Source organism: Psammomys obesus, unplaced genomic scaffold, assembly GCF_907164565.1.
Source record: "Psammomys obesus unplaced genomic scaffold, mPsaObe1.curated_primary_1811, whole genome shotgun sequence".
In the NCBI taxonomy this organism is placed as follows: Eukaryota; Metazoa; Chordata; class Mammalia; order Rodentia; family Muridae; genus Psammomys; species Psammomys obesus.
The window spans coordinates 43,786,641-43,809,513 of NW_026585895.1; the positions used below are offsets into that span (position 1 = coordinate 43,786,641).

The 22,873-nt window shown below is 36.8% G+C and overlaps 1 protein-coding gene across 3 annotated transcripts in view; it reads left to right on the top strand.

Annotated features, from left to right (window-relative positions):
* Dennd1a (DENN domain containing 1A) overlaps positions 1–22,873 on the top strand; it is a 474,895-nt gene that overhangs the window by 112,844 nt on the left and 339,178 nt on the right. For all 3 annotated transcript variants that reach the window (XM_055599849.1, XM_055599850.1, XM_055599851.1), the window contains one exon: positions 6,098–6,141. In XM_055599849.1, coding sequence (XP_055455824.1) covers positions 6,098–6,141 — 44 coding nt within the window. The remainder of the gene's footprint in view (positions 1–6,097; positions 6,142–22,873) is intronic.

Consider the following 22,873-nt stretch of genomic DNA (forward strand, 5'->3'; position numbering starts at 1 on the left):
TCCTTTCCTTTCCTTTCCTTTCCTTTCCTTTCCTTTCCTTTCCTTTCGTGATAAATTCCATTGGTACACATAAGCCAAATAAAGGTTCACTTAAAGAAATTAGAAATACTGTTTTTCTAATTAGTGGGTTATTTATATTCTGAGATTTTAGGTTCAAATTTCCATTTTAGGTTTAGTAATTCTATAAAAAACATAAAAATAAGACAAACTTTCCTCTTTCATTGTCAAGGAAAGGAAAAGTCATTTTTAAACTGTGTAAAATATTTAAAACATTTCTTTTAAAATGTGACTTTTTAAATAGGTAAAATTTTACTATGATAGAAACGAGTGCATTGCTAGAATAATTATGTTCACTTAAAATGCTTAACCAATAATTTGAGTATTTTATGGTTATAAAGTAAGCATAGTGATTTTTTGTAGCTTTAATATGTTTAATGAGAATATCCATCTTTGAAGCTTTTTATTTGGCTCAGTCTAGTTTGTAATCATACTCTCAGGAAACTTTGGCTTTGTATTGTACAAAGAATCTTCGAAAATTAAGTTTACTTTAAAACATACTTAGAGAAAGATTGAGGTGGTCCTCAATACAAATTCTTGGAGTATTTTTTCAGCCTATAGTTTTGGTGTATAAAATTGGAAAACACAATTAGTGAAAGAATGGTGGAGTGTATGATTATCCTGTTTGCAGCATATTCCCATCTTCTCATCTGGAAAATTAAATCTGATTACAGCTTGGATTAACATTTATGGTTGTAGGAGAAGAAGATAGTGTCTTAAACTCCATGAAATTGAGCAATGAGATTATATGGCTGATAGTTGTTGTTTAAAGCCTTGACTTTCAAAGGGCAGACTTTTATAAGAATCAAAGGTAGTCAGTATTTTGTCTTTTATTTGCCTGAAACATCCTGGAGACAAAGATTGGGTAAGTTCAGTAGGCATTACATCTAAGTTTTTCTGCCTTGATCTCTGGTATGTTAAAAGTGAAAGCAACATAGGCTTCCAATGAACTGCCATGTGGGCATTCTCTTTTAGAATCCCCTGAGAGCCCCAGTTATGGAAGTCAGTGACATTTGGTTAGTATATAGTTGTTGCAAATTTCATACAAAATAAAATCAGCATATTTTTCAATAATTGATTAAAAAATATGCCATGCCTTCCTCTTCAAATGTAGTTAGTCATGGGTGAGGAAGAGAGAACCAGAAATAATTTGGAATGACTTGTGTTTGAGAGTGTATGTTTACATACTAATTACCAATGTGCAAATGAGACCTCATACACAACCATGGCATTTTTATGATATATTTTGTATTTTTGTTGTAAAAACTCTCTACTGGGTTTTCTAGGAACTTTAAGCCTAAGGCAAATGCAAGGGTTTTGGAGCTGTATAAAATAATTTATAGCACCTTTCCAATGAGTCTTGCCCAAATTCTTATTCTATTAATTAAACATCCTGTGGCAATCTGGTGTATCTTATTAAATATTTAAAAGTATGTATAGTTGGAGACTAGAAAACATGGGTTGTTGAGACTGAAGGAAGTCAGTCTTTTCTGGAGGTTTCTGTTTTCAGCCATGCCATGTTCTGCTGGATTGAAATTGTACTGCTGAGAGGCCTGCACTGTGACATTTTGTCCTGTGGCCTTTAGGAGAAATGGTGTTATTGTGAGGACAGACTTGTAGTAGCCATGCTTCTAGGAGAAGGCAGTGTCCTTCATGCTGACGTGACATGGAACCTTGTCAGAAGCCTTTTTTTTTTTTTTTTATTAAGGCATTTTTGGTTAAAAGGTGTGTGGACTCTTATCAGATGTTCCATATTGTTGACAAAGTATTTTAAATACATAATTACATTTTTTTTTTCCTATTGAAAAGTATTTTCCTGCTGGGTGTGGTTGTGTATGCCTTTAATCCAGGCACTCAGGAAGATTGCTGTGATTTAGAGGCCAGCCTGGTCTACATTGTGAGTTCTGAGACATCCAGGAACCCTATCTTAGAACAACAGCAACAAAAGAAAAGTGTTTACCTGGGGCGTGTTATAATTTATTTTTAAGTTTGAATAAGAAGAAACTTGCCAAGCCAGGAGGTTAAGGGAAAGTGTATGTTGTTATGTTTTTAATTTCTCAGTTCTCAGGGAAAAAGGCCAACATGAACTTACTACTGTTCTTATGGCCATCCACCTCAGCACATTGTTCCTTGCCCTCTTTCACAGTAGCACTCCTGATCTGCAGATTTTCACGTGAAAAGCTAGCTGGTGGTGACACTGCATTTGGTGGTGTGCTTCTGAATGAGAGGGTGTTTTGGAACATTAGAAGTTACAGTGCTAGATGGTGGATAAAAAAATGGATTTATAAATATCAGACTGATGCTGTTTTCCAGTGTACATTATTTTCCATATAAATATATAGAACATTTCATAAAATGTTCCCAGACCATTTAAAACTCAAAGAAATGCAGCTGACGCAATGAAATACATAGAGTACTTGTAAAAACATACAGACACGCAAGTGGATTGCTGCCAGACAGAAAATTTAAAGGCGGTTTGCTTAACTGCAGGGTGCTATGTTTTGTATGTGCCATGCTGTAAGTGTTAGTAATGCAGGGTGTTGTGTTGCTTGAGAAAAGCAGATTGTCTTTGGACCTTTGTAACTCACATGTTTCCAATGTCAGTATTTTGGTGACATTATGGGATCCTGATCAACTTAATGTGAAAAAACATTGCAGCCTCTTATTCAAAATAGGTGCTTTAAGAAAAATAAATTGTTTGCAGTCTCTGTCTCGAGTTTTACAAAATGGCTTTCATAGTTTTATTAATCATCAGACTGGATCTTTGAATTAATTGAATGGAACTTTATAGGTTGGACTTTGTCTTAAAAAGCACTGGCTTAAAAAAAAGTATTGTCTTAGAGAATGTTAAAAAACCATGAAGTTTGCTTTTTGTAAACCTCTGGGGCCTTAAAAAAAACCAAACAAAAGTCTCATGCTTGAATTGTAGTAAACAATAGTGAGTGTATTGTACTGAAACATTGGTCTGTTAAAATCTGGGACTCTGACTTTAGGGATGGCCTTTGGCATTTTTGCTGCCAACTGTTGAAGCAGTGTTTGCTGTAATGTGCTTGGGATGGCCTTATTGGCTGCCATAGGCATCTTTACTTTCAGTGTGTTAAACTGGGTTGATCCTTTTCCATCTATTTTTTCTTAATTCTGTTATATATGAAACAATTATTTAAAGTATCATTTTAAAGTAATGGGTTTCTTATTAATATTGTTTCTTATTACTAGAGGGTTTAAAAAGATTTAGGAACTTTGTCTTTCATTTAAACAAGAAAGTTTGATGAGTATATTACAAATTTTGATTTCTAGTATTTATTCTTTCACAAGATGGTAGTGGAAAAATAAAGCCTACGCTTTTTATTTTGCTGGTATTTTGTGATTCCCAAGAAGCATAAACTACCGCAAGAAAGAAGACATGGTAGTTAGGATCTAATATGAAGGCATATGTATGAATTTTTCTGATTGAAGAGTTATGTTAACCACATGGCACTTGGGAGAAAAGGAGCAAGTTGTGGGTGACTCTGGCTTTCTACACCATGTGATTCATTGTGCCTCAGTGATGTAGAGCTGGGGCTTTTAGGTTAGTTTCTAGACTAAAATGTCAGGTAGTTTTGTTTGTTTCAGGCATGATAGTCACTGTGCTGCTGCTGCTTTTTTTTTTTTTTTTTTTTTTAAAGCTCTACTACCACCAAGTTTCTGGTGCTAACATCTGGCTGCTAACTTCTCTTTGTTAGGCTCTATACAGTTTGAACATGTATAGAACTGAAATGCTTCAACATCAGATGTTGGCCATTTGGGTTAAGAATGTTCAACCCATGAAGTCCATACAAATATTCCAAAAATATGAGAACCTCACAAATCTTTAACACTCTGATTGTAAGCATTTTGGATAAGAGATATTTAACTTAAGACTCTGCCTGCCAGTTAGCTAGTACCCTCTGGCCTCCTGTCTCAGGAGAGCAGACTCCTGTGTAGGTCAAATGGGTAGGTCAAAGATAGGCAACACTTTTTCTCTCTAGCTCAGGACGGGTGCTGCAGGGAGTATTCCTCTAGAACTCTTTAGGTCATAGCCTAGACACACTCATTAGTCTCAGTAGTTGAAGGTGAAGGTAAAGAGAGAAGGTGATTTCCACTTGTCTTTTTTCATTTTTATTATTTCTTTTATTTTTGAGATTATAGTTTAATTACATCATTTCCTCATTCCCTATTCTTCCTCCAAACTCTCCCATATGCCCTTCCTTGCTTTCTTTCAAATTCGTGACCTTTTTTCCATTAATTATTATATGCATATGTGTACATGTGTATACATATATTCCTAAATATAGCCTGTGCAGTCTGCATAATGTTACTTATATGTATGTTTTTAGGACTCACCATTTAGCATTGGATAACCAGTTGTGCTCTTCCCTGTGGAAGACTATTTCTCCCACTCCCAGCATTCTTTAGTTATATGTAATTCTTTGTATAGGGATCAGGCCTTGTAATCTTTCCCTAATGCACTTTGGCGTGTCTACTGCTATTGTCAGTGTTCAGCTCATGTTTAGGCAGTCTTGTTGGTAAGACTTTGTGGGTGTAGCTTCTGAAGTTACTAGAGACACATTCGCACAGCAAACTCCCTGATTCTCTGGTTATTAAAATCTTTCAGCCTGCTCTTCTGCAAGAGCAGAACCTTATATTTGGAAGTCTCCATTGGGACTGGGATCCAAACTCTGGATTTTGAACGGTTGTGGTCTTCCATAATAGTAGCCATTTGTTGCAAAGCTAAACAAAAACACCCAAAGAGGCAAAAATGGTCTGCATTATGTACCATTTACACGGGGAACAATACTTTTAATATTTGTGAATATTTCTGTTCTTTGGGCTACTCTTAGACTTTCATGATTTTAAACAGGTATTTCAAAACTTTAAAGGTAGTAACTTTAGCTCACTCATCTATTTTTGGTCTTTCCTCATTGAGGAATTAATTGTGACTTGGAAGATTTGAACCTTTGCAAAGATTCATGTTCACAGGGAAGTCAGTTGGTATTTTAGTGTAGCTTTTAAAGACACAAATAAAAACAAGCAGCGTGTACTGTGAGATTACTGTTAGGTGGGAGATCACTAAACATTGTCTTTTGCGTTGATGCATGATTTCCCAAATACATCCTATCCTGACCCCTTACCCCTTGCAGCATATCTCTGAGGAGCCTAATCTTTTTCTTATTGAAAAGAATCTCTGAGGAGCCTAATCTTTTTCTTATTGAAAAAATTGCATGCTTTCCTAATGGGTTATAGTTGGAGTGCTAATAGCTCTTACTTGGTACATGTCTGTATTGACTTAGCAGACTTAGCATTGTCTTATGGTTATGACTTAAAAATAAAGTGACCCCTTTTGTAACTCCATACTACAGAGGTAGTCAGAAGAGGTATTTTCATCTTTGTATTTTTATAGTTTCTACACAAGCCAAATTATGTCAAGGTAAGAATAATTTCTTATAATATTTAATTTTATATTAACAGATCAAAAGTCCTGGCTTTGTTTTGAAGGAAACTTTCTCTAGTTGTGGTTTTGTTTTCATACACACTCAGGGAAGAACATGTTTTATTTTTTAAAGTGCTGACTTTTATATTTGCTCCTTGAAGGAATTCTTCCTTTGCTGTCCTTTTCTCCCTAGTCTCTGTCTAACACTTAGGGTTTATCAGGCCAACATCTGTAATGATGAAAAGGAGGCTGCTGATTAGAAAAGAAAAGTCAAGCAGGTTTAAGATTCATTTTCTTTGAAAAAAATATATTGAGGGCAATTTGCAGCTGGCAAGATATTCACATTAGGTAATAGTCTAAAGTTAACAGTAGCATCAGGCCTTTAAAATTTTTCTTTTTTATATTTCTGGAGGAGGGCAATGGGAGTGCCTTGCTGAGGCCTTCCTTGTGCTCATCAACATAGCAGCCTCAGCTGCCCCCCTTGGATCCCCTGCCAGGGCTGCTATCATCTTCTGATCAAATATTAATGTGTGATCCTCTGCTTGCTCACTAATCCAAAGCCAATTAATATTATCTGTCAATTATTTACAGATCCTGAGGTGCAGAGGCAATTCCCGGAGGACTACAGTGACCAGGTTTGGAATGCGTAATTAATTTTTTACATGACAAAATTTATTTCAGAGTTGTTCAACATATTATTACTGTTCTTTTTAACTGAAAGAGATAAATGAAGTTTTTGAGAGGAATAGAAGCAGTAATTAGGAACCAAAGACAAAAAGTAAAGCACAGCGAAGTGGGATTGAAAATATTAATGCTAGATTTGGGGTGTTTTCTCTGGTGGCCTTTGCACAGCAACTAAGCAAGTGATACCACCTTAGGTGTGTTGCTGCCTGTGGGTCAGAAGGAAATTCTTTCGGAGCTGCCTGTGAACTGAAGTTTTTGTTTTTGTTTTTTGTAAAATATTTAAGTAGTCAAGCAGTCTGACCAAAAAGGGAGGGAGGTTTATAATGATTTGCAGTGTAGGTGTAACTGTCTCTTGTCATCCTGGAATAAGAAGGTACTTGTAGGGAGAAAGTGCCTCTGACCATGGGAGGGAGTGCTGACATTGCCCAGGGGATTCCATCACCTCTCAAAGTTATAGCACTTTGCAAACAATGGCTGCACTTGCACAACAGTGCTGAATCTCTTAGGTCACTCTACTTTTTATAGCTGATTCCGTTATATACATTGGTGCTCCATTTTCTACCCCGAGGAATACTGAAGGCACTTTGTAGCTTTATTTGGCTCATTGCATTTAGTTCAACTTTCCAAGTTGACACGCTTTTTAAATATTAAAAAAGAATCATTAACAACAATGCTATCATACTTTATCTTTGACAACTTTATCAGACCTTTCACACAAGGAATATTGTGCACAAAGCATGTTCCTGATGCATTCATTCAGGGTTTTCTGTTACAAGCCCTTGAGTAAGGGTAAGTATGATGGAAAAGAAGCATGTTAGGGCATTGGTAGTATCTTTGTATTATGGCCTGTCATAGAAAGAACAAGGTGTTTAATAGTCTTTTTGTAAACAAGGGTGACAGTGTGACTAGGAATATAAGCTAACCAATGCAATGGCATGTTTTATAATAAGGATTTAGGATATAAGAACCCAGGAGATCTGGTCTGGTTTGCTTTGTGTCTGATCTCAAGATTAAAATAAAACTTAAAAATAAATTAAAATCTTATCTCACCTTTCCTTCATCTTCTACTAGCAGAGATATATTATAACCATGTTTTAAGTTGCTATGAGGTTGTCCTTTATGTAATATAAGCTAAGGATTATAGGACTTTAATAACATTCCTGATCATCTTTCTTTAAGGTGAAAAACTATTACTGGTGGTCATAGCTCTTAAGGAAATTATTGTTCTTAAATCCTTTAAGTAGGTAAATAACCTTCATGATCCCTGCATTATCGTTCTGTAGGGACCATTCTGTAGGAGAAAACTTAGAACACCATGCTTACCATCTGGACTTAGTCCTTTAAACAGAATTCCTTACTATCTCTGAAAGAAGTTGAATGACATGATTTTTTTCTAAAGTTTGTGTAGGTTAGAAATTTGTAACAAAACTCCAGAAATTAGAGGTAAAACAAAACTAAAACTTAAGCATAAAGAAACTATAAACCACTCCAGTATTTTAATGCTCAGAAGAAACTACTAGAACAAACAAGAGTTTTAGCATCTATGTTCATTTCTCCTGAGTACATAATGTGTATTTATGCATTTGAGGCAGGTATGTGTTTATGTATTATACATGAATATGAATATCCACAAAGAAATCTAGACTGTTTTTTACAGTGTCATTGCATGTGGAGTCCAGTTGACGAGTGTGATGTAAACTGTGTAGAAAATTTAGTCCTTTACCTTTGTCAATAGATGGCCTTACACACATTTCCTGTATCAAAGTTGGGATGATTAAAATTATAGTAGGTGTTTGTGAAGTCATAGTTGTAGATATTTTTAAAGGTGCTTACAGGATAGAGGTATCCGGTTTCTTTGTTTGGATGAGTGACACAGTGTTGAAATTTGCAAACCAGACTTATGGGCTCAAGGTAAACCTACAAAATGTGCACAACACAGTCTTATTTAGCATTGGTGGCACACATCTTTAATCCCAGCACTCGGGAGGCAGCGGCAGGCAAATCTCTGTGAGTTTGAGGCCTGCCTGGTTTATAGAACGAGTTCTAGGACACTCATGGCTACACAGAGAAACCAAACCCTGTCTCAAACCCGTCCCCCCCAAAAGCATCTTTTCAAACTTAAGATATATAATTTTTCTTCTTGACCCCAAACAACTCAGGAAATGAAACATGAAGGATCTACTTGAGTTTTGAAGATATTGTTTCCAGCTTCCCAAAAATGTACTTGAGGAATCATATCTACTATGAAAGAAAATGAAGAATGCTTATTTTTTATTTGCCTTTTAAAATAATTTATTTTCTAATATAATAGGCCTTTCCCACATTATTTGTTTGAATAAAACCAAATTATCTGTCTCTCCTGTATACTGTTTGAATTATCTGTCCTTCCCATATACCTTATAAAAGATTCTTACAAATATTTCTATTATGTGTAAACTTTAAGTACAGCATTTCAGATATTAAAACATTTATGATGTGGTCCTCAAGGAATATTTAAGATAATTCACCATCCAATATAGCACTCATTACTGTGTATATATGTGAACACTATGATTCTCTCCTGCCCATATTCTCTCCCTCCAGTTTTCACTCCTCATTCACCTAAACTACCATAGCTTGTTTTTACATATAGTATATTTCCCATGTTCCCGCACACTTGATCAGAGACGCTGGCTGATGCTAGATGTTTTATTCTGTGTGTTCTTTGTACCTTACAGTAAAAGAATCTGTCACAAATTATTGTGCCTCACTGCTTTAGAAACTGAGAAAAAAGGGAGGTTAGATTGACATCTGTGACTGAATAATGATGACCAGCCTTTTGGCTCTCCTTGAGCCACAAAGCTAGCACTGCCTTTAGAGTGGAAAAAGAAGTAAGAAGAAAGGGGAGGGATAAAAGAGAGTTACAAATCTGTGGTCTCAGAGATGTATTACTGTTGGGCCAGTTGTCTGCATGGTATGATAATCCATTTTGATCTTCTCTGTCTTAATTGTCTGCTAAAGACAAATGGGCAGTAAAAGTTCATCAGTTTCATCTTTTTGCTTCTCGTTTAGAAGCAGAATAAATGATCCATCACTACAGAGGAAGCCTTTCTTTCTGTCACGGAAGTAATGCAGACCCAACACGTTTTATTAAAATGTTTTCCCCTCATTATTTCGGTCCTCTCAGCTCTGATAGATCTTACTGTTTCATAAAAAATGTAATCTGAAATGTAAATAAGGGTCTTGATACAGAAAGAAGAAGTAATGAGCAGCCTGAGCCACATTTTAGGGCTCTTGATTGTAATTACTGACAAAGTGATTTCTCTGTGCCCCATTTTTCCTTTTCTTAAGTTGTCTGTGACACAGTCAGACCACAATGACATCTATGGTTTAAAGCCATTAAATCACTGTAACACTCAATATTTCACTAAAAATCTAGTGAGCCTGCTATTTTTATCCTGAAAACAGAGGCTTTGTTAATTCCTGGAAGATGTACAGTGCCTATATTTTTTAAGAGAGCAAAACAAACAATGAAAATAGGAAAAGCAAGGGCTCTTCAGAGTTCATGTTACTTACTCATCTGCATTTGTTTAAAGCTTATCTAGTTTAAATACTAAAACATCAACAGTGGTACGGTTCTGACTTGAAAAGGATCTCATACTTTTGAAAAAAATCTTCCAACAGCTTATGTATGATATGAAAAAAACCTTTCATAATTATATAATAAAACAGGCATTTTTAAGAGTTAAGATTATGAAATTGAGGATGGAATTTTAATTACTTTGGGTTATGAGGAAAGTCTATTCAGCGTCTAACAATAAGCAGTAGAAAATTCCTGTTATAGGAAAGGAAGACAAGAGTAATGGGAGTCCTCTCAGTTCTCAAAGATAACATGTTAGTCAGATGCTGGAAGTAAGAAAAACCAAGAATATCTTTGAATCATGAATAAAACCATAGTTCTGTAGTCAGCCAGGTGCATTTTTTACTTATGTCATTTTGTTTACTCTGTTCATTCATAATTACGGAAATAATTGGTAAAACTTTCTTGTGTTAGCAGCATTTTAATGAATACTAATTGAATTAAGGGAAAAACAATAGTTAAATTTACATGTTTGTAAATGCTTGCCACTCTCATCAAAAGCCCATTATTGGCTTCAAAAAAATACATGTTTTTCAGATTAAAAGTTGGTAGTAGTTATGATGTATATAAGATAGTATGAAATAAAGGTATAGTAAGTAACCTATCAGATACTTGCATAAATAGCATTGTGTTATATCAAGCAAAACAGGTTTACAAATGACTTTTAAGCATATTGGTCATAATGTGATTATTTCTTATCACAAAACATATACAATTATTAATTTGTTCTCAAAATTTTGCACTTTTTTATAGCCGATTTGTTCTGACATTGGTAATTAGAGTTGAGGATACCAGAAGTTTTTTTCACCAAGTGCTCATGTATATTTTGATAAAAATAGTGTCATAGTGCTCTGGAAAAAGGGATCTGTGCACACCCACCCACTCCCGTATACACAGATTGCTATAAGACACAGGTAATTTTTCTTTCCACTGGCATTGAAACACAGGGTATAATAAAACAAGTGATTTTTATTCATTTATAGAAAACTATAAAAATTTTATGGAAATCTTTATATAGAAACTAACAGGGTTTCTTGTACAACAGTATGTAAGCAGTGTAGAAACATGGTGCATTGGGAAAAATAAAATAGTGCTCTTTCTTTTGTGGTTTCACTTGACCTTTGTGATTTCATAATTTCACTATAGACAAACGAATTTTAAAAATAGACTTTGATATTAAAAATGAACACAAGTATGTTGTATAATTTGTGCTAATTGTGATGGAAATTGGCATCTTTAAGTAGCATGTAACTGCTTAAATATGGATTTTCATGTTTGTGTTTCAGATATGCTCTAAAGAAAACATTTCCTAAGCTTCTAATTATCCATGGATAACCTTGATAAATTGATTCGAAGACTGATCAGAGAGATAGTAGAGATAGTATTTAAATGATCTTGCTTTCTACTTGCCTATTGATGATTGCTTCGTTCTTTTGATGAGGTCCAACATATGTTACTTTGTTTCAAATTTTGGTAGAAACTAAACATCCTCTTGAGGAAATTATTGTATATTGATTGATTGGAAAAAAAAAAAAGCCTGTTTAATAAGAAACTTGTTTATGCAACCCACACTTCCTAAAGTTTTTACCGAAAAGGTAGTATTATTGTTTTACTTTATATAACACAATGTATAATTCTTATACAAAATGCAAAACAAGGGACACTATTTGATTTCTTCCTGTTCTTATCAGGCAGGCAAGCAGAAAGAAGAGGGCACCTCATTTGTTGGAGTCTTAAGTAGAGGTTCAGGTTGGATCTGAGAGCTGGGCTTTGTGACTCACATACAGAAGAAGGAACTGGACTTGGCTGTACCCCGTTCCTCTGGAAACTTCAGAGCTTTCTTGCCTTTTCTTTTCTCCTCCATCCTGGATGCTGTTAAGCTATAGCCCACTGATGCAGCTGATTGAAATTTGGTTCACTTTGAATTGTGAGTCCCATGGGATCTTGGAAACTTGACTTTTTTTTCTTTTTTAAATCAACATACAGTATTACTTTTAATCATGACATTTTAAAGCAAAATTAATTCTTGTTGATCCTCTCTCCACCCTTGGGACTCCTTGTCCTCTTTTACCCTCCCATCCCCTGTCCTCTAAGGCTTCCTTTTTACTTTTGAAAACTTTTTATTTGTCTGCCTTTGACACAGGATCTCATTGATGGTACTTACTCTTGTGAGCTCAAGCAAGCCACCTGTCTGCCTTCCACAAAGCTGGGCATGGCAAGCACTTTATGCTAAGCACTAGACACCACAGATTAGAATCTGTGGACTCATTTGCATTTCATTCATAGGATTTGCTTACGTGTTGATGAAATAGATTGCACTTTAAAACAATTCAACATTCCAGTCTTAACATTCATGTAGTAATAAGGAATTATTCCTTCTGTCTTTTCCTCCTCATTGCTGTTTTTGATGGTAAAAACTGGTCTTGCAGACTAGGTTTGATCTGAGCAGACAGAGATTGCTAAGTTTGTAAAACATAGGCCAGACACTCTGTCAGGAAGGGAGGAAGAAAAGAGCAATAAACTATTGCTCTGATCAGTAGTGTGCTGTAGAAGTAACTTATGGCCAGAATACATTGATACTCATGGAATGGTGGCCTGGCCACAACACCTGATGTTGGGAATATTGAGAAAGATGGTGCCACCATATAATCACAGCTCTGCCACAGATGATAGCAGAGTCATCAAGGGTGGTTCAGAGAGGCTGCAGAGATGGCTCATGGTAAGAGCACTGGCTGTTCTTTCAGAAGTCCTGAGTTCAATTCCCAGTGCTTACATGGCAGGTCACAACTGTCTATAATTGTAGTCCCATGAAATCTAATTCCTTCTTATAGTAAATGTGCATGCAGATAAAATGCCCATATACACACATCTTTTTTTTTTTAAAGAGTGGTACAGAGAGGCTCAAGTAGAAAATCTTAGAAATTTTCCTAAAGAAACATCATCTTTAGACCCACATTACATATATGCTTTCTAAGATTGGCTGTTGATTTATGGAGCTTTTAACGAAATGCCCCCAGTCCCTTTTTATATATCTCTATCTACATCTGTATCATCTATATCTCTCTGTATACATCTATATCTCTATCATCTATATCTCCAGATAGGTAGGTAGGTAAGTAAGTAGGCAGATAGACAGACAGACAGTATCATGGCATTCTGGCATTGTAGGCGGAATTGTAATTTTTGTATGCAGAAATATAAGCCCTCAATCCCTTCGGCCAGGGAGGATTGTAAGCCCAATAGCTGCAAAAGTGCCTTGCTGCCCAGTTTTCTTGGAGCAGAGTATCAGTGCCCGTGATTGCACTGTGTGACTGTAGTGTATTACAGCTCTCTAAGTAATTCATTGGATTGAAGATGGTGCAGATCAAGCATCTACTGATCTGTATATGATTTGTTAATTTATTTTTGTTTGCTTATTGAGACAGAGTTTTACCTTGTAGCACAGGTTCTCTTGGAAGTTGTGGTCCTCTGCCTCATGCTGGGATTATAGCCATGCCACTATGTAATCCTTCCTTACATTGTCATTTAAAAGCGTTGTTTTGTTTTTATTCCCCCCCCCCCAAAAAAAAAGAAACCCATTAAAATGTAAATGTGGGGGCTGGATAGATGGCTTGATGGTTAACAGTACTGGCTGCTCTTCCAGAGGACCCAGGTTCAATCTCCAGGTCTTTGTAACTGTAGTTTGAGGGGAGCCAGTGTCCTCTTCTGGCACCCATGTGGTGTAGAGACATAGATGCAGGCAAAACATCCATACACATAAAATAATAAAATAACATAAACTAAACCTTTAAAAAAATTAAGTGTCTAAGGGAATTATTAGGTAGTTGACATTATTATTATTTATTTATTTTAGCAAATTAGTAAGATTATCAGAGAACTGGGTCTGATTTTTGATGAATTTTAAATTAAAAAAATTAAATTATACATATTTGTTAGTTTTGTGTGTGTGTGCCTATGTGAAAAGGCTAGAAGAGGACTTGTCGGAGTCAGTTCTGTCCTTCCACCTTGTGGGTTCTGTGGACAGAGCACAGGTTGGCAGGCTTGACAGCAATGTCTTTACTGGCTGCAACAATTCGCTAGCCCTACTTTTAAGAGTTGTAGTCTGTCTTGTTTTTATTTGAGTATGATTGATTCCTGTTGTTTTTTGTGTGGGCACCTGGATTTTGTTCATTTTCATCCCTAAATCACTCTCTGGTCTTCCCAAGCTCTCTATTTCCTTTTGCATTTACATGCTCAGCTTTTCTTCATGTGTATACTTTCGAATGGCCAGCAACCCAGTGACCCCAAAGTCACTATCTTCTATAGCAGCAGTTCTCAACCTGTGGGTTATGACCCCTTCGGGTTGAAGGATCCTTTCATGGATATCACCTAAATCATTGAAAAACAGAGATACTAACATTAGAATTCATAACAGTAGCAATCAAACTAATTTTATGGCTAGGGATTACCACAACATGAGGAACTGTATTAAAGGATTGCAGTGTTAGGAAGGTTGAGAATCACTGGTTTATAAGATGGCTAGAGATAGTATTCTAAAACATAAGTCAGATCACACTACTCCTCTGTAGGTAAAATTCTTCATTTTTATCTTCTTCCTATTTTGTTTGTTTTGACTTACCATCTCACAGTGTAGCCCAGTCTGGCCTTGAAGTTATGATCCATTACCATTGAATCCTGGGATTACAAGCGTGTGCTTCCATGCCCCATTTCTGTATTAGACCACATGGTGATGGTTGCTGATACCTTCAGGAGGTGTCTAAATTTCTAAGCTTGAAGTCTGGTCACCATCTGACTTTGCTTCAGCTTCAGTGGTTGTCTCCCTTTACTATCTCTACTAGTAACAGGTGTGTACTTTCATCATTTTCCAGCATGCTTTTCTCTTTTTCTTAGTGTTTCTGTCCAAATTGTTTTTATGGTTGGAATGTTGTTCTCTTACTCCCACACCAGAGCACTTCTGCTTAGTTTTTGTCACCTTGCCAGAGAAACTTGCCCTGATTGAACTGTTATGTCAAGCCTCAGCTTGGAGAACACTTGGAACATTTACTCCTTTTATTCTATTGTCTATGTGTCTGTCTGTTTTGTCAGTCTAAATTTCTAGACATAGAAATGGCTAGAGCCAGTGTTAGACTGATGAGGGACTTGGTGAATAATATGATATATGTGAGTGCAGAAGCATGACAGTGGTGATTAAGAGCATGCACTTTGGATGCAGACTGCTTGGGTTTAAATCTCAGTGCTGCCATTTACATTTTGAAATTTTACTTCCTCTCTTGTAAACAAAAAAAAAAAAAAAAAAAATGGTCACAGGAAAGACCTTAGAGGATCTGGGTCAGGAGTACATGAATCAAAGTGCATGGAGTGGAAACAAAACCAGAAAATAACCTAGCATCTAACTGTAACCAGTAATTGTAAACTCTCCGGTTATTAGAAGTAGACTTAAGGTGGCAAGCTAGTGTTGTGTGGTGCTTTGTCAGTTGTTAAGGCTGACAATGATAGACAATCTTTGACTTGAGATTTCCTGATCCATCTCTGGAAGAATCTGGGACATTCCTTCTTGTTCAGAATGAACTTTGGAGTCATAAAGATGATCACAAGTGATTCGCCAAGGAAAGAAAGAGAGGGAAACCATTCTTGCATATTTATGTTCTAAGATGTACTAAAAATGTAAAAGCTTTTAAAATGGTGACGAAGGGGTTTCAAGTAGTTTAAAATTTTTATTACAGTTATAAAATCTGTATGTCAAGAGTCTGGTGTCGAAAGCCTCAGAAATTTATTAATAGGTCCCACCATCCTTGTAAATGAGCCTTTTTGGTTGTGTATGGGCTCTGTATTATTAGGGTGCCTTTCATTTTGAAAGGGTTATATGTAGTGTGGTAAAGATTCCTCTGACCATTATAATTTCTAACTAACTTTAGTCAGTTTCAGATTTTAAATATGACATAGTAGGAAGTCCAGACTGTGAGCATGGAGCAGGGGTTGATGAGTAGAAATGAAATTTATAAAATTATTGACATTATTTCTTTTTTGTGTGTATTTGGTGCATAGGGTTGTCTTTGAAGAAAATTATATTTATCAAGGATTATTTATTACCTATCAACCTTGAAAAATGTCTGATGTAATGTTTCACATTGTTTTTATCCATAAAATCTTCTTACACAGCCCACTTACCTGGTAAATACTGACTTTAAAAAAGGTTATGGTTTACAAGTCACCTCTTTTGTATGTCTAGTTATACCAGAGAGTACTTTCTTTTTACCATGACCATATTTCTTTTATTAAAAAATTATCTTATGTGCATGTTTATATCTGTGTATTATATGCTTGGTTTCCACAGAGGCCATAAAAACGTGTTGGGCTTCCTGAAACTGGAGTTACAGAGGTTGTGAGCTTCTGTGTGGGTTTTGGGAATTGGACAGGGGTCCTCTGGAAGAGCAGCCAATGCTCTTAATTGCTAAGACATTTTTTCTAGCCCCTGCTTTGTCCATAGTTTTAGCAGAAAAGCCAAGACACTTAACATTTGCCCGTGTATTGTCTTCCTCCAGGTAGGAAGCTGGGATGTTTGCCTGTTTTATGTTCATGGCTCTTGGACTTGGTCTTGGACGTGGTAGTGCATGGATGCTAAGATGCAAGATTTTTATATATAATATTAAAAAACTTAACAGTGTTCACATTGTGCTCTGTGAGTTCAGACTTTGAACAACATAGGACAAATGAAAAAGCATAATTATCTCCATTTGTAACACAAAGGAAATAAAGCATATGATGAGTCTGGAGTCAAGTGATTGAGAACTAAGTCTTCCAACACTCTTCTTCAGTTTCTCAAGTAAGCTAGGTGAAATAGGCCTTTTTTTTTCCTTCCAGATAAGCTGTGATCTCTCTGTCTGTCTGTCTGTCTGTCTGTCTCTCAAGTCTCTCAAGCTCTGGTGCACTACAACATCTTACGTAGGACTTCTGAGCATGAAAGTGAACACAGTAATTACACAGGTATAATGGGGGAGTAAGGTTGCTCCTCCCTGAGACCTGTCAGCACAAATTTTCATCCCACAGCTGCAGCTGGAATATAGGATAGGTGACAGGCTTTAGCTTCACTGAGCATAGTGGCTGCTCCTGAAAGCTGTAGCTATGTGCTTGAAACTAATCAAAGCATGAGACGCACAGTCTCTTCTGTTCCTCCACCAGTTCATGTGAAGCTAATTTTATTCATGTTCAAGGTCAAATTCATCTACAAGAGGATAACATCTGCATGAGATTTTACTGAACATAGGTAGAACTTTTAATATACGACCTGACTCTCAGTTTCTTTTTAATTGCCACTTAAAAACCCCCTCAAGAAAATGGATGACCACTGATACGTGGAATAAAAAAAGCCAAAGTCTGGATGGGCCAGATTCATAGTCACATGAAATTTATTAATTTAGTCACAAAGAAATTTAGTCTTTGAAATTATATATATAATCCATATTCTTAGATTAAATTTAGTCTTTGAAATTATGTATATAATCCATATTCTTAAATGTATCTCACTAATACATTTATTCTGGCTTGAGTAGTCCTCTCCATTTCTTTCGTTATTTTGACGGCATGAATAAATTTTAATTTTTAAAGCTTGATTTTCTGGTAAATGCAAGTCTTTGGCTTGCCAGCTAGTTTCACAGATTCTTACAGGAACTCAGGAGCTAGGAAGAACTCATGAAGAAGAGTATCAGTGCCTAGAACCTAGATGGGCTGAGAATGGAGTTGAGCTGGAGAGTCATGTGCAGGTGGCGTGTGAAAGGCTCCACACTCTCCATTGAGTTACAGTGCATGAGCATGAGGTCCACACTCCCTCCCAAGACACAGGTTCCCTATGCAGTGACCTCTGCCAACCCATCCATTTTTACTCACCATCTCCTTTCTTCTTGCCAAGCAAGCTTCCTTTAAGCTCCTGTCCTGGTGTTTCTTGCTTAGTAGCCTTTGCTCCCGCTGCTGCTTTTGCCTCTTTTTCTATCCATTTCCCATTCTTGCCTGGTAAATTTTTGCTTACTCCTTAAGCCTTCCTCACACTGTCACTTTCTGAGAAGCCATTTATGACCCTTATGTCTAAATTCAGGTCTCTGCTATTTTGTCTAGAGCTTTCTGTTCTTTTCTCTCATAGTTCCTGTGAAGTTTGAATGAACCATCTATGCATTTATTTCATTAGCCTCTGTCTCTCCAGCTAGATTTCATTCCATGTGAAAAAGGGCCACACCTAACTGGTGTCTCTCTCATCCCTGGCTTCTAGCACATTGTTTGCTACTGAAGTGCCTGCTTAGTAGCATGTTTAAATGACACACTTAGGGAAACATTGCTATCTTTTTCTAAGACAGTCTTAAAGTAGACTTGATTTTAGGAACTGCCATGTTTCCAAACACTTGGAAAGGTTTTAGGGACCCAAAGACGTTTCTTTTCAAGTTATTTTGAAATCCAAAAGCTATGGTAAATGTTTGAGTTTTAGTCAAGCAAATGGATCATCTGCCCCCAGAAAGAATCAGTGGTATTCTAAGAGCCTTTCTTGTTCTGATGGAGTGGGGGTCTGATGGAGTCGGAGCTGTATAGGAACATAAATGGCCAGCCTGGATCTTTGACATGTTGAACTGGAAGTATGTGTGAAGTGTAGGGCAGAATGGTGATTAGGCTTTCCAGTAGGGACCTAGAACTGGGGAGGCCGCCCAAAACAGAGGATTCAGTTGACTCATTTACCTAGTAAGTATAGTAGACAAGTATAGGTAGAAGAGGCTGCAGAAAGGGAAGGAAGGGGAAGTCCTGAGAAACAGAGTTAATGGAAAGGGTTTGGAGAGGGGGCCAGGAAGAAGGCCATCCACTTTCCTCATCTAACAGAATGTTGGACGAGTAACAGTATGGGAGTGAGTACTGAGTGGAACATCAGGGAAACCTTCCCCTCCTCTAATGCTGCTTTCAGAAATAATTACAAACAAAATGAATCTCAAATGGAAAGATGGTGGCAAATTCAGAGACCATGGAATTGTTTTCTCCTTAGAAAACTCATGGACTTCCATGAACGAAAGGAAGAAATGCTTCTGTGATAAGTTGAGGCCACAAAACAGTTGTGAATGCTGGGTTTTGGAACAGACTCTTAGAATCTTGTTGTATATTTTAAGAAGTTTTCTGTTAAAATTACATGTAGTAGACATTTGGCCATTTAGCAACAATCACATGTGATTGCCAGTTTACCACAGAACTAGCACAGTTAGCTTACCCTTTTAACTCCTAGGAAAGTGGCTCTCAACCTTCCTAATGCTATGATCCTTTAATACAGTTCTTTATGTTGTGGTGACCCCCACAATAAAGTTATTTCATTGCTATTTCATAATTTTGCTACTGTTATGAATTGTAATATGAATATCTGAGATGCAGGATATCTGATATGTGAACCCCGTGAAAGGGTCATTTGATCCCCAAAGGGGTCATGACCCACAGAGTGAGAACTGCTATCCTAGGATTTTCTAGAGTTTAGGATACTGCTGTGTAATATTAGTGATTTCTTTCTTCCTCCTCCTGCTCTTTCTCCTCCTCCTCCTCTTTGAAGCTGTGTGACTGGCATTTTGCTCAGGTTTGCTCACAGTCAGCTGTTCAGATTCTGACTAGAAAACTGGGACTAGTATTTCCAGTAGGTTTGTGTGTGTGTGTATGTGTGTCTGTCTGTGTATGTCTCTTTGTGTTTGTGTGTGTGTTGTTTTGAGAGAGTGTCTCACTGTGTAGCTCAGGTTTTGTTAAGTTCATGATCCTTCTGCCTCAGCCTCCTGAGTACTAGGATTATAAGTATGTGCTACCATGCCTGACTGTGGGGATATGTTGTTGTTGCTTTTATTTTATTTTATTTTATTTTATTATTTTATGGCTTTCAAATTATGATTATTATTACCTTTTGACCCCTTTTAGGGACTTTAAAAGTAGACTGTGAAAGAAAATATACCTGACTCCCAAGGCCTGAAATATTTACTGCAGGCTCCTTAGAGAAAAAAGGAATGTGTTCTTAAACATCTCTTTATGTTCTAAGTTGTCAAAGAAATGAAGCACATGACAGTGTAGCTCCAGAATAGCTTCAATACTTTAGGGCTTCTCTTTGAAATAGAGACTTGAGCTGTTGACTCCTGAGAACACACGGTGATAAGTGAAACATTTGACTGAAAGCCTTGTGTGACTTGACAGTACATAGAGAAGGAAAGGACTTACAAGCAGTGTGATATCACAGAAGAGTCCTAGAAAATGTTCAAGCCTATGCTAGTCCAGTTGCTGTGCTTGGTTTGTCTCAGACAGCTACAGGTAATTGTTAGTTCCTCTATGTTGAAACCAGAGTAAAAGAAAAAAAATATATATATATATATAGAGAGAGAGTGTTATATTTAAAAGATTAAAATGTTGAATGTTAGATTTTAGGAAACCTCTTGTGTAATTTTCTGGTTATGCTAGTGTTTCATATCACCTGTCTTCTGTCTCTGTAACAGGATGCCATTAGTCTATTCTGACTGTAAGTCTCTCAATCCTGACTCCTTCTGTCCTCCTTTCAGTGTAAGTTGTGAGAAATATTAGTTGTGAAATAGAGATGACAGTGCAGTGGAACTCTGTCTAATCAATTCCTAAATAATACTCTTTCCAAAGCAGGTCTAATATTTACAGTTTGACTTACATTTTCTGATTGCAGTGTTTGTTGATGGTATCTAACATTCCCTAGCAGTGGATAAATAAAGGCTGCTATTTTCTTTTCAACATTTTTAGCTATTACCCTCATGGAAGAGCTAGTAAGTGGAGGTTAGGTAAATTACTAAACCATGATTCCATCCATCAGAAGAATCTAGGAGCCTTGATTTACATGCCTTGTTAACTGATAGGTTCAGTTCCATACTGGTAGTGCTAGAATGATTTGTATAAACCAAGCAGTACAGATTCCTTATTTTAGCACTAAGACTTACAAAGGCTTCTCTTAGCAGCCTTTAATTTTGTACTTATGTATGTGACATAGCCTGTGGCTGTGATAGCTACTGTGAATCTGCAGTTGTTTGGGGATGAAAGGAGGAGGCAGCTGGAAACTCGGTAGCTACATCTAGCTGTCTACCTAGAGAAGGCCTTGATTTCAAGTTTATCTAAACAAGCTCGACTAATCCCAACTATCTAGGGGGATCCACTGTCAAAACAAGCAGCGTGGCCCTGAGGCAAACACAGCCATACAGAAATGAAGGCTGGGGCTTCCAATACTCTGATGACTGCATACTGGAGGCTTTTTCCCCCTGAAAGAGGGTAAGAGAGGTAGAATTTGCATAATGCCTTTTCATTGGAAACTTTTGGAAAGCTGACAGACCCCCAGCTTATAGATCTGTAGCCACAATACAGAGTCTATAGGAGAATCCTTGAATGACCTAACCATATTGAAAGGAAATATAAAAGCGTCCAAGTATAGCCAAGTGAGAGAGGAAAAGAGGCCGATGCATTGTCTAACATCTGCTGCACTTCTCGTTAGTTTTGTTCTTTGCTATTCTATGTGGACTTTGGAGAAGCCTAAGACAGCCTAACATGAATCCTATAATCTTCCTTCTGAATATTTATGTAGCGTGCCAGCTTCTAAGCTGTCCTTTGCGTTTTCCTACTTCCCCCCTCATTTTCATGCTCTCAAATGAGGCCAACATTTCAAAAGCTAAATAAATGTTTGTGAATGTTTATAAAAGATTTGCATAAATTTGTCCTTGTCTGACAAAGATCACTTTTTTCTTATGCCAGTTCTGAAAAAAAAAAAAAATTTTTTTTTTAAAGGTTTTGGTGCTTGTCTTGACAACAAAGTCCCGCATCCCAGAACAATGATTGCTGATTAAGTGGGTATGCAATTGTGGCTGAATAGGCTTTCAAGATACTGGGTAAAAAGACCTATCATCTGAAGGCTGAATTATAGAATTTAGAAAATGTTATCAGAGGTACATATTTAAATCATTTTTTATGGTACCATATCATTAGATAAGACAAAGAGTTCTTACAAGTTAAAAGTATAACCACCTATGGTTTAAGAAATTGTCCTGTATAAATTTTAATAATTAGAATGTTTCATTAACTCAGAATATCACCTCTCCTATGTTTGAACATGTTTAAAAATAGTCTTTAGACCTTTAGGTATTTTTTGGAGCCTATAAGTCTCCCAGCAGTATATGTGAATATGGTTTCTGGGGTAGTGATCAGAGGGAGTTTAGTAGGTAGTCTTTTATGACATCTGAATGCTCAATCATACCTTGAGAAAAATACAAATTCTATGAAATATGTGTCAGCGCTTAATTATAGGAATCCACACACACACAACACCCAGACACTTATGCCACCAGTGTGTTTTCTGAACTCATTTATCTTTTAAAATTAGAATGGATTTTGAGGGGTGGCAGGGGAAGTTGTGGGGAGAGGCGCTAATTTAGTTTCAAGATATTGGAAGATTGGCAGCAGAGAGAGGTAACAGCCAGCTCTGTTCATCTTTTGGTTGTGTTGGTTTAGAGGTTTAAGTTGTCATTAAGGCACAAACTAGAGCCACTTCTCTGACACAGTTTTTATCACATCTGCTAGGCTTGTGTCCCAAGAGGAGACGTGGGGAGCGGTGAATTCAGCATGGGCCCATTATCGACTGCTTTTTCGTGTGTTGTAAAAGGAGTGAGACCTCAGGGAGGCTTGGAGCCTCCTCCCGTGTAATGTCCAAGTCAGATTTGAAGGACTGGTGGCAGGAAAGCTTTGGCCTTGGGGTGTGAATTCTAAGAAATAGAGGCACAATTAAGTTTAAAAAATTCAAGGACTTTGAGCTTGATAATGAAAGATTTTTTTTCTAGACTAATGTGAGCAGAAAAGATGCCCATCTGTGCACATTTTAGTGTGCATTTAAAATATTTAAAAGCTGACAGCTTTTAATATGCTTACAAAATAGTATATTTTATCAGTGCTCTTTTTTCCTTTTTTTCTTTTTTTCCTTCCCTTCCCTTCCCTTCCCTTCCCTTCCCTTCCCTTCCCTTCCCTTCCCTTCCCTTCCCTTCCCTTCCCTTCCCTTCCCTTCCCTTCCCTTCCCT